Source organism: Marmota flaviventris, chromosome 1 (genome assembly GCF_047511675.1).
Source record: "Marmota flaviventris isolate mMarFla1 chromosome 1, mMarFla1.hap1, whole genome shotgun sequence".
NCBI lineage: Eukaryota > Metazoa > Chordata > Mammalia > Rodentia > Sciuridae > Marmota > Marmota flaviventris.
The window spans coordinates 87253727-87271360 of record NC_092498.1 but is presented as its reverse complement, the minus strand read 5'-3'; the positions used below and the strand labels follow the sequence as shown (position 1 = coordinate 87271360).

The window sequence follows — 17634 nt, the reverse complement described above, 5'->3', positions numbered from 1 at the left end:
TCCCACTATTGGACTTCCAGTCACCTTTCATTGCTAATAAGGTAAGTGAGGCAGAGGAGCTCAATTAGTTCAAGCAGCACTTAGGGGTTCCCCTTTCCACCAAGGCTTTGCCTGTTGCCATAAAGCACATCACTGCAGGGCCACCAATCGCAGTGGGAGTTATGATGCCATAAATTGGACTTTAAACTGTCTCTCTGTTGTCTCACTAATTATTTCTTCTAAGATGCAATATCACAATAGATTCCCCTTATGAAAAAATAGCACCTCTCTGTTGTCCACACATTTGTTATCTGTTATTGTGGGGCTACCCCTGAAAGCAGAGCAGCTAGAACAGATGTTTAAAAGCAAATGTAGAAACATGAGCATAAGGAAAATGCAGAAAATGGATGAAGAGAACATTTAGCATGTTGTAGTTGGGAAAACAACCCCGGAGGCCTTCAGCACTCTGAGAGCCATCTTCAACTCACCATGATTCCCTGCTTAGAATTTAGAAGCTTGAGCCTTCAAAATATTGTTTTTCCTCCCAAGAGTCAATGTTTTTCTGGACAATGTTGTCTTTGCAGTGAGGCAAATCAAGCTCTTCACTTAGGTCCCCTGGTGAAAATGGACTTTCTCCTCACTGCCTGTGTCCTCTGGGGCATGGATTAGTACCTAGTCATTAGAAACCAAACTGACTTAAAGAGGAAAATCTTGTCTTGATAAAATTCAATGGTCCTATCAAATCTGGCAAATGGAGATTAAATGCATTTCTTCTATAATCACTTAATTCAAACAAAAACTTAGATTTTTGTTGTTGTTGTTGTTGTTTATGCTTTTCCCACTAAGGAAGCCAGCAGAGGATAAAACTAGCTGAAATGGGTTATATTCAAGAAATCATGGCTGTAAAATAGGGGCTCCTATTTTAATAAATAAAAGAATAAAAGAGTCCTAAATTCTGATAGTAAACGTTCATGCAAAAGCTGGAAAAGAAACCTGTGGGTGAGGCCAAACTACACAACTAGTAGATGCATTCAAGATTTCTACTGAGTCGTGTTTGCTACCCATCCTAAATACAGCATCATAAATAAAACATCATCCTAAATAAAATATTTGTGCTCTGGAGTCCTCTGGGTTGCATGCATGATTTCTATTAGTTATGAGAAGTCAAGTTTTGCCAGTCAGACCTCAAAGGGCACGCTGCCAGATGCAACTCACTTCTCACAGAGTGATGTTCACCTCCACGCGCTTCAAAACTGACCTGAAAAGATAATATATTCAGACAGGTCCTGGGCAAAAGTGCATCTGCTAGAGTGAACATAGAACCTGTTGCTCTATTCGACAAAAAGAAAGATGATTTATACGAACTTGAAATAATTTCAGCTCCCTTCCTGAAAAATGATAAAACACTGAAAGTAAAAGAAAGTGACGGTTTCATTCAGAGATGGTCTTTTAGACCATTTTTAGGTTTTCCCAGTGTTGACTCTCAAATGAAATCTGGATGGCATAGTTTTATAGGGTGTATCTAATAATAATGAGAAGGATTTAAATTAAAATCAACGAGGCAGGCCAATATTAGAAAAATTAACACTGCCGTTATGTATAAGAATAAATGGAATAGAAACTACAACTACGGTTCATGTGGCCAAGGCAGCCATTCAAAAGATCTGATAAAAATTTTGTCTTTGAAATGTTAATGGCAAAAGGCTTGAAAAGAGCAAAGCATCCAAATTTGTGGCTTATGTATTCCCTGTCAAGGGCATTTATGACAACCTGGCTTGTGGAAACAGGACCCTGCCTGGTGAAGGGCACTGGGGCCTCATTTGGCACTCTCTGCTCTGGACCTTGGATAACCTAGGAGATGTCACCAGATCTTGGGCTCTCCTTTGTTCAACAAAGAGTTCCGCTCAGAGGATCTCCCCTAAATCCAGATCCCCTAAATCTGCATGCAGACACAAGCTTTCTGTCAGACTCTCCATGCCAAAAGGAGTTCTTCACTCTTTTTAAGACCAGCTCAAATCAAATCCAACATGACAGTTTTCCATCTGTGCTAATTTTAGGATAGAGATTAGAAATGAGAAACTTAAGGAAATAGAAAAAAAAAAGTAACTGAAATATGTATTGCGTTTGTTTCTGTGGTGCTAGGGCCTCCTGCATGCTACGTAAGTGCTCTGCCACTGAGCTACATCTCCAGCCCTGAAAAAAAATATCTAGTGTCCAAGTAATATCTAATTCCTTTGCAAATTTATCCTAAACTTTATGTTTTACTTTGAAAGTCCCAGAGCCATCAATAAGGGCTTCAAGAGTTTTAAACATGTTTCCAAAAGAGTGTTATCATGACTTGGTAATTTCTAAAGGGCTTCTCTCTTTTTCTCTGAATTTTCTCATGATTCCCAATGATGGAGTACTAATAGACACGCAAAAAAAACAGTAATTGCCATTTTTTCCCTAATTACAAAATGTAATAATTCTTTAGTGAAAACAGGAATTATGAGGTCATTTTTAAAGTGCAAGGCTTTCTATTCAAAGCATTGCCACAACATAGATAGCTTAGTTAGTTTACAAATAGCAACACAAAAAGGGTTTTTTTGGTGTCTTTAAGTCTGCCCAGCAGAGATGAAAGTGCTTCTTTCTCACCCTTAAATATTTGAAGCTGCTGCCCCTAAGTCTATTACCTTATCATAATGGTATAATTCTTTTAAAGAGAAATAGTCCTCGTTTTGAATTTTTAAGCACTAATTTATAAAAGCATTGGTTGATTCCCATAATGCAGCTGATAGTCAAATTGGACAAGATAATGAATTGACTGAGATCACTGTTCCACCTTCATCCAAGAAAGCTGCCTCTAAAAAAAGATCTTAAATTGCTGTAGAAATCCAATTTGTACGAAGCAAAAGAAGCATATAGATGGGAAACACCAGCCATGATCACATTAATTCTGTGACTAACAGCACTGCTTTGAAGTGAAGAAGAAGAAAAAAAAGAAAGATGACAAAAATAATAAGTCCACTCAAATCCCAATTTTAATCTACAACGAGAAAAAAACCAACTACCAATACAAAGTGCACATTTAAGGATCCGGTTATCATCACACTCCCAAAATTTTCAGTTGACAAGGAAAACTCCAAATGCTAAGGAAATACTATAGGACAACGACACATCACTACTAAAAAGTAAATTATAGTGGGAAATCAGGAGACGGAGAACTTGACATCAGTACAAATAACTATGGAAACTCCATGGTTGATTGTTTTTGAACACGCAGGTGTGGGAAACTGACACGTAGTTATAACAAAAATATTCTACTTACTATAATTGAAAATCTATTCAGGAAAAGTCTCTCTGACAGACTGCTGCAATATCACAGAGATATAGAAATAAAGGAATGGTTTCTACTTTTTGTGGGAACGTTCTACACTATCTGCGCAGGTATAAACTATATACAGTTACAACTGACTTTGACTTGACAGGTAATTTATGGATATCAGCAATTTGCCTTAAAATTCAGTTGGCTTGGATGTTATCAGTTGAGCAAACGTGTTTACTCTGAGTGAAGTTGAAAAAGAAAAATCAACAGGAATCAGTAAGAACTTTAAAACTATCAGATCTATATAAAATGCTATGATCAAAGGAAAATAAGGGAAAAAAATTTATGGAGAGACATGGTGAGTTCTTTTTAAATTTTAAAACCAAAGTAATAGCTGACAATCAATAGCATCCTTCTTCAGGGAAGTACACATCTAGGTTTGGATGTGGGAAATGGGGTTGTTTTGTTTTGTTTCTCATTTTTATCTTTCTTTTTAAAAAGAACTCCTTCTTACTAAAATTCAAATACTTGTTGAAGTGATTCATGAAAGCTTGTAGAAAAGAGAATTCTTACCTGACACACTACTTAACATGCTTCATTGCTATTTTTACCAGAAATCGTGATTTACACACAGAGACACACATACAACACCTTCCACACAAAATGCTATAAGTCCCAGGGAACTGAGAAAAGCAACATTAAAACTCCTAAGAAATCCATTGAAAACACAAGACTGACCCCACTTAGCTAAGCACCAAGTTCTTTCTCTGCTTAATAAGCATAATTCTTACCATTATCTGGAGAATAAAATCAGCAACGTGTTGCTTCCTGCAGTCACCAAATCAATTTTTTTCTTCCTTTCTTTCTAGTAACTTCTTTCCACCAGCAAGATTAGGAAGAAAAAAAATCTTTTGAGTATTTGCCTCAGTGTTTCAGACCAGAAGACTGTGAAACTAGCTCTTAGTAAAAAGAAAAAAAAAAAAGGTCTGGTATTTTACAATCACTTCTGCAACCCAGAGGTACCTCCTAGACTCTGTACCTCCTTCCCTCCCTCGTTCTCTAAGTTTCTTTTAGTAATGAGACTAATTTTTCCAGTAGCCTTGAACTCCCTAGATTTAACTGACATGGAAAATGTGACTAAAAACTTGTAGAACTGTCTAGTCTTCAACCCTGCACAGAATCAACCCTGTGGTGTTAGGGAACACCTCACAAGCAGCTACATGCTCAGTCCACACTCCTGTGAGATCTCTGCAGCACACCACCAAATAACAGTGCGCCATCTAGTCCACAAGCGGCAAGCCCCATCCCAGAAGGGGGGACACCTTCAAACCCTGGGAGCTAAGAACTTGTCAGGGTTCAGCTGCTCTAAAGGTCCAATTGTTTATTTAAATAAAAAAAAAATATCGCTACTGAGATAATCCACATCTAGTGGATATGGGAAAATTTAGGTTATAATGGCACTACAAACTTTTACATCTAACTTTGATTTACAAGATAAAAGCCAGTTTTAAATTAAAAGGGCTTTCTGTTAATAGAGCTTATTATTCTGAAGACGGGAATGATTTTCTTCGAAAGTTGTCCCTGGGTGCATGCCTATTATCTTTGCTTTTCCCCTTCCACTAATGAGCATTTATCTAAAGAGCCTGTTAATCCTCTGATGTGTGCTTCTGGTCAGAGGTAACAGTTTGAATAAAACCACTAATCACTGATCACTAAATCACTGATCATTAATCACACTCTCCAGTGCCCGTGACCTGGGCCATTTTTTCCTTTAGGTTTATGCATCACAAACAAGAAGTTTAACATTTAGATGCCCATGTATTGTGGGGGGGGGGTATACTATTTCATCTCTAGATGTGAATAAATAATAAATACTGCCACAAACTTGGGGAAGGGATGTCAATTAGACCCCAGACAGGAGTTGCACAAATGCCTAGCCTACAGCATGGCTTTCCCTTTGAAGAAAGTAGATCTGATTATAACAAAACACGTTTTCTTCAAGAAATTCCCACCTATTCAGAATATAAATTTTCCTTTATTTAGCTTTCACTAGCTCCAAATCAGAGAGCACCCTAGTCCCTGGTCCCCCTCTATCCAAAAGCCTGTTAGTAAAATTTTCATTGGATTTCTGCTGCACACTTTCCACACTACCCAAAGGGTTCTTTTTACTTTTTAGCCCTTGAACAAGTCACACACAGGGTGTTTTTATTTCAACTGCCTATAGGGAGATTCTGACTCAATTCAATGACTTATGTATTTAACTTCCTCTTTAAGCATAGAAACTTTAGGTTAAGAACAAGAAAGTAACACGTGCAGCAGTTTATTGTATGGCGCTTTGAGTTCAACGACTCAACGCTCCCTCACTTTGGAAATAAAACATCTAATCTTGATTCTTTTTGCTAAACCTGACTTAGTCAGCTCCTGGCTTCTTAGTCTTCCCTCTTGGGTTAAAAGGTTCTAGGCAGGCGCTGTGTCAAGTTAAATACTTTGTTGTTGTGGGTGTGTTGCTTTCCTAAGCCACCGCAGGGACGCGGGACACAGTACTATCATAACGCTTCCAAACACTTCCTGAGATCAGGGCTGAGCATTTTCGCCCTGGAGAAGGGGGCTTGCTGGTGACTTTCTTAAATAATAGAAAAGGGCAGATTGTGCGCTGATCAGGTACTGAGGTCTCCTCAGACACCAGAAGCTCTTACCCACACTCTAGGGACAGTGTTCGCCCCAGGGAAAGCTGTAAAAGGCGGAGGCGGGTCTACAGTGATAACGATGAGGGCGGGGGAGGGGCGGAAAAGGAGGGATGGGGAATAGAGGGCAATAAAGATGCCCAGGGAATGGGCGATTGCACGAGTATATTGGGGGGTGGGAGTGAAAAGCAGAGTTGCTTTGTCAGCATTCTAAGCCCCAGAACCCTTGAGTATCTGAAGCTGTTAATCAAACACTTACTGGCCTGCAGAATGACGTAATGGACCTGTATCCAGCCTTTATTCCTTGACACATATCAGAAACAGGGAAAAATAAAAAAATTTAAAAAAATAATCAAACGCACTCTGCAGACTCTGACAACGAAATATACAAGCAGCACACTCCAATTCTCGGCCTTGAACAAGCATCATCAAGTGGGGGCGGCACTCGTTCAGGGTAAACTGGAGGCTTTATCTATCAGACACCCCCAGGAAATGAATCTAAGGCACAGAAGAAGCGGCATGCAGCCCCCGGGAGAAAACATCTCCTTAGTTCCTTCGTGTCTTGCCCCTCTAAGAACTTCGAAAAAAGTTTAAGTGTTTGGGTTGAGAGTCTGCCGCAGAGGAAGTCTTCCACCGCCGGTGCTGAGAACTGTCTGGGCGCCACCGCGAGCTGTCATTTGGGGCAGCGGCGAAGAGGTAATGATGGCAGCGAGAAAGAGGCGGATGGAGGAGTGCACGCGAGCTGACAAATAGCCTCGTCACTCTCGAGCCCGGAGCGCCTGGAGTGAAAGTCAAGTGCCCAGCGAGGCGACCTCCCCTCCCAGGGCGCGCGCGCGCCCACCAGCTGCAGCGGGCAGCCCTACCGGAGAGGTGGCAACAGCCGGCTTGGTACCGGGAGAAAGCGAGCCTCCGGCACACTTGCCCGCCCGCCCCCTAGGTGACCCGGTGTCCTTGCAGCGCCTGCTGGAAGTTTGCAAACTTTCTCCGGGGGTTCCGCCGCATCACTGCAAAGCAGGCTACGCGGGGCGAGGCTCCTGGCTGGTCGTCTTCGCTGCTGCCGCTGCCGCCGCCGCTGCCACTTGACCACACTTCTGCAGGGTTCCGCACCTTGCCAGGTCTCTGGAGGCAAACACACACCCCCGATTCATAACTGTTCCCCGTGTCAGGGAAACTCACGCGCGCTCCCACACACGCACGCACGCTGCGGCGAACACGGCGCTGGCTCCAGTTAGCATCCCTCTAGTCGCGCGGCGCAGCGTCCACCGAGACGCGCTCCCGGACGGACACGGCGTGGGGTCTCTGGGATGACCACAGGACACAGCAGAATTCCACAGTCCATCAGCAATTGCGGCCGGACTTCCCTCTGGTCCGCCAAAATGTTTACAAACACAGATCACCCTCCAAAAATATGCATCGCATCTTCCCTACTCCTTGCCCTGTGACCTGCCCATTGGACCAAGTAACCTCGCGGCTACTGCCGAGAACCAACCCCTGCAAACAAGTACACTCCCGAGATGGCTCCCGCGGCAAGTGCAACAAAAGTGCCTAAATGCAAAACCCCAGAAGTGGCCAAGCCGTATTTTTAGGAACTTACCAAACAAGTGTGGAGAAGGCAAGAGCGGAGCCCGGGTGAAGGGACCACGTTGGACTGAGCAAAGATTACAATACATTCTATTTAGAGTGCATTACATCACCCCCCCGGTGACGTCACGTGGGATTCCTGAACTTCTAAATCATTGCGGTCCGCGGGGGAGGGAGGGAGAGAGGGCGGGGCCCGGCACGCTGAGGGGGCGTGACCGCCCCGGCCCCGCCCCGGGCCCCGCCCCTGGAGCGGACTCTGGTGCACCCGCCCTGGAGCGGTGGCGGCGGCTGCGGCGTCGATCGCGCAAGCAACAGCTTGCAGAGCCCAGCGCCGTGTGACACGGCTCCCTGACATTAGTGGTGTGAGTCAGCTTGGAAACAATCCTGATGGTTTCAGACAGGACCACGGAGAAAGTGCAGACCCGGGCTCTCCCGCGGGAGGGCCTAGTAGGTTCTGAAAGGTGTAAGGATTTGGGGATCAGAACGGGGAGCTGGGAAGGGGATGCTGAAGGAAGTGGGAACAGAGTTTCTGCAAATAGAAATGCGGGACGCTCCCCATCCCCCCATCAGAAGATGTCCACCTCCTTTTGCCTGCGACAGTCATGACCTCATTGCAGTGTTCCCTGCATGCTGGCTTCTCAGAGCACTCCCTGGACACCCCTTCTTCACTGCCCCTTACCCCACCTCACCTCCAGGAGAATAACTTCCTTATAGTGCACACTCACTTGAAGCACACAGCCCCCACCCTTTCCAAGTGCCCCCCGCTTCATGCATCTGAGGGACTGTAGGGAGAGTCCTCCTGAAGGCGAAAGGTGAATCTCAGCTAGATCCCAGTGATGAGCCCGATTTAGACTCAGCGTCAGAGCCGGAAGGGTCCTTGGCGATCGCTTTCAGAGCCTCCTGGGTTACTGGCCCAAGCTCACCGGCTGGGAAGCCGCAGAGCCAGGGCCAAAATGTTGGATCAGCGCGCCTGGTCTGCAGTGAGAAAGGAGCCTGGCGTTTTCAGCATTGGCCAGTCATCATCGCCATCACCATCATCATCCCAGCTTAATTTCCTTTCAAAAGTTCTCTCTGTGGGTAGTATTCAAGGGAAAGGCATAGGTTAATTTCCAGCCGGATTCTAGATGACCACCGCCATCCTTGCAGCAATTCACACTTTGCAAAGCAATTGAAACCATGTGAACTCTTATTTCTCACAACAACCCTGGTACAATAAGGAGAAGTAGGACGAGTGTTATAATTATCACATTTTACAGGTGGGCTAAAGCAGACTGTAGAAGTTTAGAGGACTGGCCTAAGATCATCTGCCAAGCAGGTGGTGGCACTGGGACAATTCCAACCCCTATTTTCTACCCCAGACCCCATCTGGGTTCCTTTATAGAATAGGGGTGCACGTTTTCCCTTCCTGTGGGTTATTGGTGGTTAGAACGTCTGGAAAGAACTTCCTGGCTGGGAGTTGGATCTTTGCTTAGGAACAGTTTAGCCCCCATTAACAAACAATAATCATTCCTGACATTTATGTAACATCTGACATTTATATAGTACCTCTCATCCCAATGTATCACAGCCGTGACTATGCACTTTGCCAGAGGATCATGACTGGACTGGCTAGAAATTATAATGCTTCGCCTGGATTGTCACATATATCTGAGCTGTTTTTGACATATTAAATAGAAGATCTTTCTATTTCCTTTCTGTACTTAAGTTTAAGTGACCCCCCCTTCCCCTTTAGTGGTCCTTGAAACCACAGGAACTGATGGCTGTTTGTTCCTCACGGCCTTACTCAGAATTCCTCCATGAGTTTCCTTTTTCTTTTCCACATGTAGCCCTGAAGGAACAGCAAAAGAACGGCTCCAGTCCTAACCTGAATCTTAACCAATAAAACTTTAAATATGACAGCTCCATTACCTGAGTTATGGAAGGAAGCAATAGCCCACTCAAGAATAGCTTCCTACCCACATTCTGACTCAATTACCAGCACAGCCTTTCCCACCTAAAGCAGGTATCCACCTCTTTCTCTCTCAGAGGAAAAGTGTCAACAACCTAGAGGCAAAAAAAAAAAAAAAAAAGAGGGACATATAATTCAACATTTTAGTGCTCAAGCTGAGAGCTTATCCTCCCCCACCCAGGCCCAGTGGACTGGTGTGGACTGAAGGAATAGAGTGGTGAATTAAATAAGCAAAGCCAAGAAAATAATAAAAAAAGATTTCAAAACCTATAAGTAGTTAACCAACATCCAAATTTGAAATCTTTAATTCCCAGTATTCTCTAAACAGAAGGATGTATATATGAGTTTTCATGTAAGTAATGGGGAGAGTGGGAAGAATTCTAGTAACGCATGTGAAGAATGATACCACTTGCATTAACAAACGTGCTTGGCACAGAACAAGCACTGTGTAAGCACTCACCCTCTTTCTATTAATGAAAGCACTGTGGCTAATGCTGTGATTGGTGGACATTTAGTGATTTGAGCAAACTTAACCAAATATTTGAAAAGGAAATGTTTGGCCCCATAGTTCCCTCAATCCCACACTGCCCTCCCCATGCATAGCCTGCATCAAACAGCCTCCCATCTATCAAACCATGTCAGCAGAACCCTCATGTTTGTGGTCTCGCATTCCTGCCTACCTCGTGCTCACCCAGTTTCTTCCAGGATTTCTCAGAGCCAAAGTAGCATGGAGGCTGCAGTTCAAGGGGCAGCCATGCAAGGGCATCCAGGAGGGAACCTCAGCTGGTGGTCACTACAGCTTGGAGCATTTGCCCCTGGGGTGCCAGGACCACCTCCCCCCTACACACACACACACACACACACACACCATCTCACCTCCAAGTCTCCACCCTCTGTGGCTTGTGAGACATGTGGAGACATGGACCCTTACACCAGAATCAAGGTAAACAGACTGGGGTTACCATACAACCAAGGTCTGCCCCTCCCCCATAGTCATTCCTGGTGCCAGCGAAGTTGAAACAATGAAGAGCTGGTGATTAATAAAATGAATGGTCTCCTTCTTCCTAGGTCCTAGACTCCCACAGAAGTACTCAAACTTAGCAGAGAAAGTTGCAAGCACCTGGGCAGCCCTTAAAGGCAATTTCTGGGGTCAGACCTCCTCAGGGACTTCAGTTCAAAGGTTTGACATGGATAAGATTCTGCATTTGTGATTCTGTTGCAAGTACCTTGGGGACCCCATTTTGAGTGACTCTGGTTTAGTGGATTCTTAAAAGGACAGTGACCTGGGAAGAAGCTGGTAAGGGGAAAGGGTAAATCTACAGCATTAATTATTTTTTCTTTTTCAGTTTTCTCTATTTTTTTGTTTTTATTTTTTATTTCTTACTTTGCAACGCTAAGAAATATGCCCAGAGCTTGTATGTTTCTTACTAATAGTCTGGTGGCTACCCAAAGACTCAGACCCCCCCTAGAGAAAGATTATTAAACCCAGGGCACTTAACCACCGAGCAATATTCCCAGCCCCTTTTTTTACTTTTTTATTTTGAGAGAGGGTCTCACTGAGTTGCTTAGCACCTCACTTTTGCTGAGGCTGGCTTTGAACTCACAATCCTTCTGCCTCAGCCTCCTGAGCTGCTGGGATTGCAGCCATGTGCCGCTGGTACCCAATAAGAAAGATTCTTCTCACATGTTCTGCACACACCCTGAGAACAATTCTTACCCCTTTATTTTGTCATTTGTGGCTTTTTCCCAAGTAGGAGAGATGCTGCTGAAGCCCATTTGGTGACTAAACCCCTTGCTTTACCCTTCCTAGGAATTTTCTATTCTTTATAAGATGGATTTCACCAGTTTTTAAAATTATTATCTTAATTGAAGGGATAAAGATTTCCAAATAAATGAACTGAAAAATACATCAGAAAACAATAACCACCATGACTCAGTTAACTAAAATCTACCAAGCATTTACTGTATGCCAAACCCTGGACTAAAGGCTTCATGTGTGTTTTCACAGTCAATCCTCCCAACAAATCATTCTTACTTTGCAACAAGGAAATCATGGGGGCGGGGGGGGTTGGGTTACCGACCCAGGACCACACTGCTGGAGCTTGTCAAGCTGAAGGAGGAGCCCACCTTACCAGTGCCTATCCCAGGACCTGTCTGAAGGGTAGCTTGTGCTGCATGGTCTTCAGCCCAAATCAGCCTGAGGATTCAAGAAGCAGGAAGCTTGAGAGTAAGTTAGAGATGGGCAGTTTGTAGGGAGAGCCATCAGCCTCTACCTAAACTCTGTGCCTGTTTAGCCAAGGAGCATTACAGGCAGGGCCAGCTTCTGGGCCTGCTAATGCCCAGGTAACTTGGGCCTCATGCTCAAAAGGCCCACCCCTGGTTTAAGCCTCTACTGTCACCATTTGAAAATCCTTTCTCATTTTATCTTTGAACTGTGCTCTATCTATGAACTGTGTGCTGGGACATGGATCACACACATGAGCCGAGATCTGTGCACAATGTGTGCCTGCTATTCCTTGCACCCTGTTTGTACAGGGAGATCATGTTGCCTCATGAACACAAAATGCCAGGGACCCAACAGGAGTTCCACAGGGGGCTCAATGCAGGGGTCCACAAGACTCAAAACAAATGCAAGGTGAACAAGTGATGTCTATGACTGCTGGGAGGTGAGTAAGGCAGAGTGCCTCCCAGCCCTGAGAGGCCCGGTTTTCCTTTCAAAGCAGATCTTTCTTGGGACACAAAAAAAGGCAACAGCATTCAAAAAAACACAAATTACCAATGACCCTATCTTGCTTATGTTAGATCTCTGTATGAGACAGCCAGGCACAAACACACACACACACACACAAAAAAAAAAAAAAAAAGAGAGAGAGAGAGAAAGATAGGGCAGTCTGCAGCTCCTTTTCCTTGCAGCCTTTTCTTATTTCCAAGTAAACAGAAAGTGAAGAGTGAGCAGAATGTGTCCATTAGAGACAGTGGTATTCCTTTTATGCCACACATCCAGTGCTTTGGTCAGAGCAAAATACATGCACGCACTCCAGCTACGGAATACAAAATGTGTGCTTTGGGGCTGGGGCTGGGTCTCAGTGGTAGAGCGCTTGCCTAGCACGTGTGAGGCACTGGGTTTGATCCTCAGTATCACATAAAAAATAAATAAATAAAATAAAGGCATTGTGTCCATCCACAACTAAAAAAATTTTTAAATGTATTCTTTGAGTTAACTTCACATACAAGTTAACTGTCTTATATTTACTATTAAATGCGTGTTGTACAATATAAAGATGAATGGAAAAATTCATACTAATAATTTTACATTTAATTTTTTGCTTTGCAGAATGACATTGCATAGCAAATAAAAAGCACTATGACAGATCAAGAGATTGACTACAGAAAAGGGGGGGGGGAATCTCTCTTTAGTATCATTAGTGGCCTTTTCCCCCTAGCTTGTGACAAGGAATACTGCACTTTCAGTTAGCACTGGGACCAAAAATTGTGTGGCATGCCATGAATATACCACCATGTCCCCAGTTCCACCCTCACCATGCTCAGACTAAACGCAGCAAAGCAAGAAACTTGACAGCCTCAGCTTTATCATTTACTAAGTGTGTGAAAGGCCAGTTCTTTAACCTCCCTAACCTTTAGATTCTTCATCTATAAAATAAACATAATATCAGCATCTACCTGCATGATATCTCAAAGATTAAACCAGTTAATATGTTTCAAACATATGCCTGGCATATAGTAAGTAATGGAAGAAATGTTGGAGACTATTATGCCTTATAAAGTTTGGTGAGAATTTATGAAATAATTCACATCAAGCACAGTGGCCATCATTTAGAATGTGCTTAGTAAAAGTTAGTTTTGTGAAGCTATGCATGCATCAAATGTCAAAGTACACTCTACTATCATGAAGATCTAAAAAGAACAAATATAAAAAAATGTTAGTTAAGTCAAATTACATGTGAGATGTAATGTTGAAGTCCTACAGATTGGAATGGAGGGATCAATCCAATTAGTCCTCAAATTAAGGGTCTTTTTAGAAACCACTTGCATTAGAAGGAGATGTTGCTTTTCAACTAACAAATCCATGCTCAATCTGTGGGCAACAGAGCAGTTTTATACAGGCTGATGTTCTAGTTAATCCATAACAATTTACCCTTCTAGTTTGGGTACAGATGCATCTTTACACAGGCAGTTTAATAATGATTAACTCTTGTACAGTTTAGAGTTTCAAGACTCACTTCTCACAAGTACAACTTGAAAATGCCACCCTCTTATGTTGGAGGTAGGGTGCATGTCAATTCCAAAGAGTTGCTTAATGAAGGAAAGACAGGTCATTTGGCTGAAGCACAGGGGACCTCATTTGGAAGACCATCAGTGGCTGATGACTTGACCTATTCTTATATAGAATTTTTGTATTCATCATCTTATAAAATGTAATGTTTGTTCCTGAACCTGGCTGAAAATCAAGAGCTTCTCCTATCCCAAAGAGTATTAGAGTGTTAACATCCCTATAAAAGTCACACTTATCTTAACATGTTCCTTTTTTTTTTTTTAAAGAGAGAGAGACTTGATTAAAAGAAAAACTACTCAATCCTTTTCCCCCTTGCTTTGGGATTAAGTGAAAGAGATAGACACCTGCTCTGAATAACGACTGAGAAGAAAAATGCTGTGTCAGCACACTCCAAAAATCCTAGTCATTTCCTGGAGATCAATGCTAAGTGGAAAGTAACGGTTTAACAATAATTAGGCATGTTTTATATATAGGGAGGTTCATTTAGACTAAAACATTATTGATATCACATAAATTAATACTGAGCATCATCCCCCATGAACTGACATTTTATGTACCACGTCTTTTTATATCACCCTAAACCACGTGTTTAACTCCTGTACCACTAATGAGAAAGGTTATTCTCATCTCTTTAAGGGCATTGATAAGTATCTGATTTAAAGGATCCTTGAGAATTTCAGTAGATTTTAAACCTAATTGATCAGCCATTCCACTTCATACTCACAGGATACAGACTCTTTAAAACCTGGAAAGTTACTCAGAATCTCATTTGAATCATGATTACTACCCATGGGGGGAGTCAGAAAAATATAAAGCTTACCCACCCCTACCTCCTCTTCCACCCTTGTTTTAAATGTTGTCTAGCCAGGCTCAGTGGCATACGCCTGTAATCCTATTGGATAAGGAGGCTGAGGCAGGAGTATCGCAAGTTCAAAGCCAGCCTCAGCAACAGTGAGGCTCTAAGCAACTCAGTGAGACCCTGTCTCTAAATAAAATACAAAATAGGGCTGGGGTGTAGCTCAGTGATTAAGCACCCCTGGGTTCAATTCCCAGTACCACTCGCCTCTTGCCCCCCAAAAAGTTCTTTCTATAGTTTCAGTGACAGTGCCCTTACTTGACAACTACAGGGAATGCTGTATAAATGGCACAACAGAATGTTGTGCTGTTTAGCAAACCTGTCTATTTTTGTGACTGCTGTGGCTATTTAATACTATGGCAAGTCTGAGGAGAAGGAAAGCATACTATAATTTGTGAGCACCAACTTTGGACCAAGTCTGTTTATATTTTCTCTCATTCAATCCTGACAACTCCTCTTTTACTGATGGAAGAACTGAAGCTCAGAGAGGCTGAGTAATTTAGCCAAGCTCACACAGCTAATAAGTAAAGCAGTTGATTTTCAGATCTAGTTCTGACTCCAGAATCCCCATCATCCATCACATCCTGCTGTGGTCTTTATTTCAAGATGCCCCATCTCTCTTTTCACCCTTGTGCATAACATTACTACATTTTGTTGAGCAACTCATCCTATACACACACACACACACACACACACATGATTTGGGGAGAATTTATACATTTATGTAATATATATAATAAATACATATAATATATACACACATACATATACCCAGAGGTGGGAAACTGATCTCAGCAATCATTTTCCTGAGAGTTGTATCCCATCCTGCATTTGTGGAGGGGTCAACAAATCTGTTTGATAAAGAACAGAAGGCCTGCCAGGCATGGTGGAACATTCCTGTAATATCAGCAGTTTGGAGGCTGAGACAGGAGGATCACAAATTCAAAGCCAGCCTCAGCAACAGCAAGGCGCTAAGCAACTCAGTGAGACCCTGTCTCCAAATAAAATACAAAATAGGGCTGGGGATGTGGCTCAGTAGTTGAGTGCCCCTGAGTTCAATCCCTGGTATACAACCCACCACCCCCCTCCTCCCAAAAAGAACAGAAGGCCCTACAGAGCAGGATACTGGGCATCACCTGTGATCCAATCATATTATAGCCCCTGTAGTGTTGAGGGAGGATTCTCTAAACACTGACTGAATTTGGAGAAAAAAATGAATGCAAAGGCAATTAACGAGTGACCATCATTGGCTGCAACCCTATAGCCATATTTCTCTCATTGGAATAATTGCTCATCAAGGCTTACATTAGGATATGAAAAATACAAGGACCTCCACAGCCCCTTTATGGTCTCTCTGTCTTTCTTTCTTTCATTCTCTTTCTTTCTTTTTTTTTTTTTTTGTGAGTGTGGTGCTGGGGATTGAACCCAGGGCCTTGTGCATGAGAGGCAAGCACTCTACCAACTGAGCTATATCCCCAGCCCCTGGTTTGTTTTTTTTTTTTTTTTTGATGGTAACATTTTTATTGTTTCTGCAGATTACTCGAGTAGTGTGTGCTTGTAAAAGCCTCAAGTAACACAGAAGTGTATAAAATAGAAAGTAAATTTCTCTCTAAAATCCCATCTAGAGATAACCTCTATTAACAGTTTGATGAATTTCCTTTCAGAAATTATATCGCACATATAAACACAAATTGTACGAACGTGATTAAACTACATATTCTGTTCTCAAACTGCCTTTTCTGCTCTACAATTTATTACAGACATCTGTCCATGGGAATACAATAATATGACATCATTGTTCTCATGATTATATAAGTTTCTATTGTTTGGGTTTTGTTATCAATTCACTACTAATGAATATTCATGTAATTTCCAATTTTTTTGTTATTATAATCAGTGCTACAACGGGCAATTGTTCATGCTGTTGGACATGTCATATGTGACTACTTTTTGTAGAAATGGTATTGCTGGAGCTGGGTGCAGTGGCAAAAAGCCTATAATCCCAGCTACTCTGGAGGCTGAGGAAAGAGGATCTCAAAGTCATTTCGGGCAACACAGCAAGATTCTGTCTCAAAAAGGCGGGGGGGGGGGGGGGGGGGGGCGGGGGGCGGTAATACTGCTGGTCTACTGCTGGTTCACAGGCTTCCAGGCACTCCTTGACTTAAGATGGCATGATGTGATTTTTTTTTCTTTATGATGATGGGAAAGAAGTACACAGTAGAAACCATACTTGGAACAAAATTCAACCATTGTGTTCTTTTCCCAGGCTAGCGAGTTGCACTTGCCAGTTAGCCATGCAACCATGAGTTGTTAACATTGGCTGCTCTATGTTGCTGGTGTGCTGTGTTGCCAAGCTGTGATGTTCAGGAGGATTGGGGCTTAAATGCATTTTCAACTTACCCTGGATTTGTTGGAATGTAACCCCATCTTAAGTCAAAGAACATCTGTATTTTAAATTTTGTCACCTACTGCTTGATGGCCAGCTTTCCCAAATGGCGGTACCAATTGACCTCCAACCTACTGTGAGAATACCCCCTGTCCCCCCACCATGTTCATTCAGGTCTATTACCCAACATTGGCTTTGTTGCAAAAGTATTAAGCAAAAGGAAGTATCATGTCTTTTGTTTTAGTTGCCACCCTCATCAGTTTCTAGTTACACTGAGCATCTTTTCAGGTACATCCTGCATTCACCTCTCTTCTCTCCAGCTGATTAGATTTTGTGTGTTTAATTTGTAAAAGCACCTTTATATAAAAAAATGGAAGTCTTTTTCTCTATCATTTATTTTGTAGTCTTTTTTCCACTTTGCCTTTTGATTTTTAATTTGAATGTGGTATCTTTTGCCAAATAGGACTTTGAAATTTTGATGTGGTCAGCTTATTGTTATGGTGCCAAAACTTGGGGTCCCCATAAGAAAGGCCTTTCTCAGCCTCTGTGCTCTATCATATCTAGTCGGGCCTCCTTCCACACTCTGAGTTTGGCAAAATGGC

General features: G+C 42.6%; 1 protein-coding gene across 4 annotated transcripts in view; it reads right to left on the bottom strand.

Annotated features, from left to right (window-relative positions):
* Creb5 (cAMP responsive element binding protein 5) overlaps positions 1-7601 on the bottom strand; it is a 400153-nt gene extending 392552 nt beyond the window's left edge. For 3 of the 4 annotated variants that reach the window (XM_027939709.2, XM_071613933.1, XM_071613934.1), the window contains exon 1: positions 4075-5255. In XM_027939709.2, coding sequence (XP_027795510.2) covers positions 4075-4077 — 3 coding nt within the window. In that variant the 5' untranslated portion in view covers positions 4078-5255. Of the gene's footprint in view, positions 1-4074; positions 5256-7561 lie in introns of those variants that run through there. The other variant, XM_071613932.1, reaches the window with a different exon arrangement.
* Positions 7602-17634: the final 10033 nt, after the last annotated feature.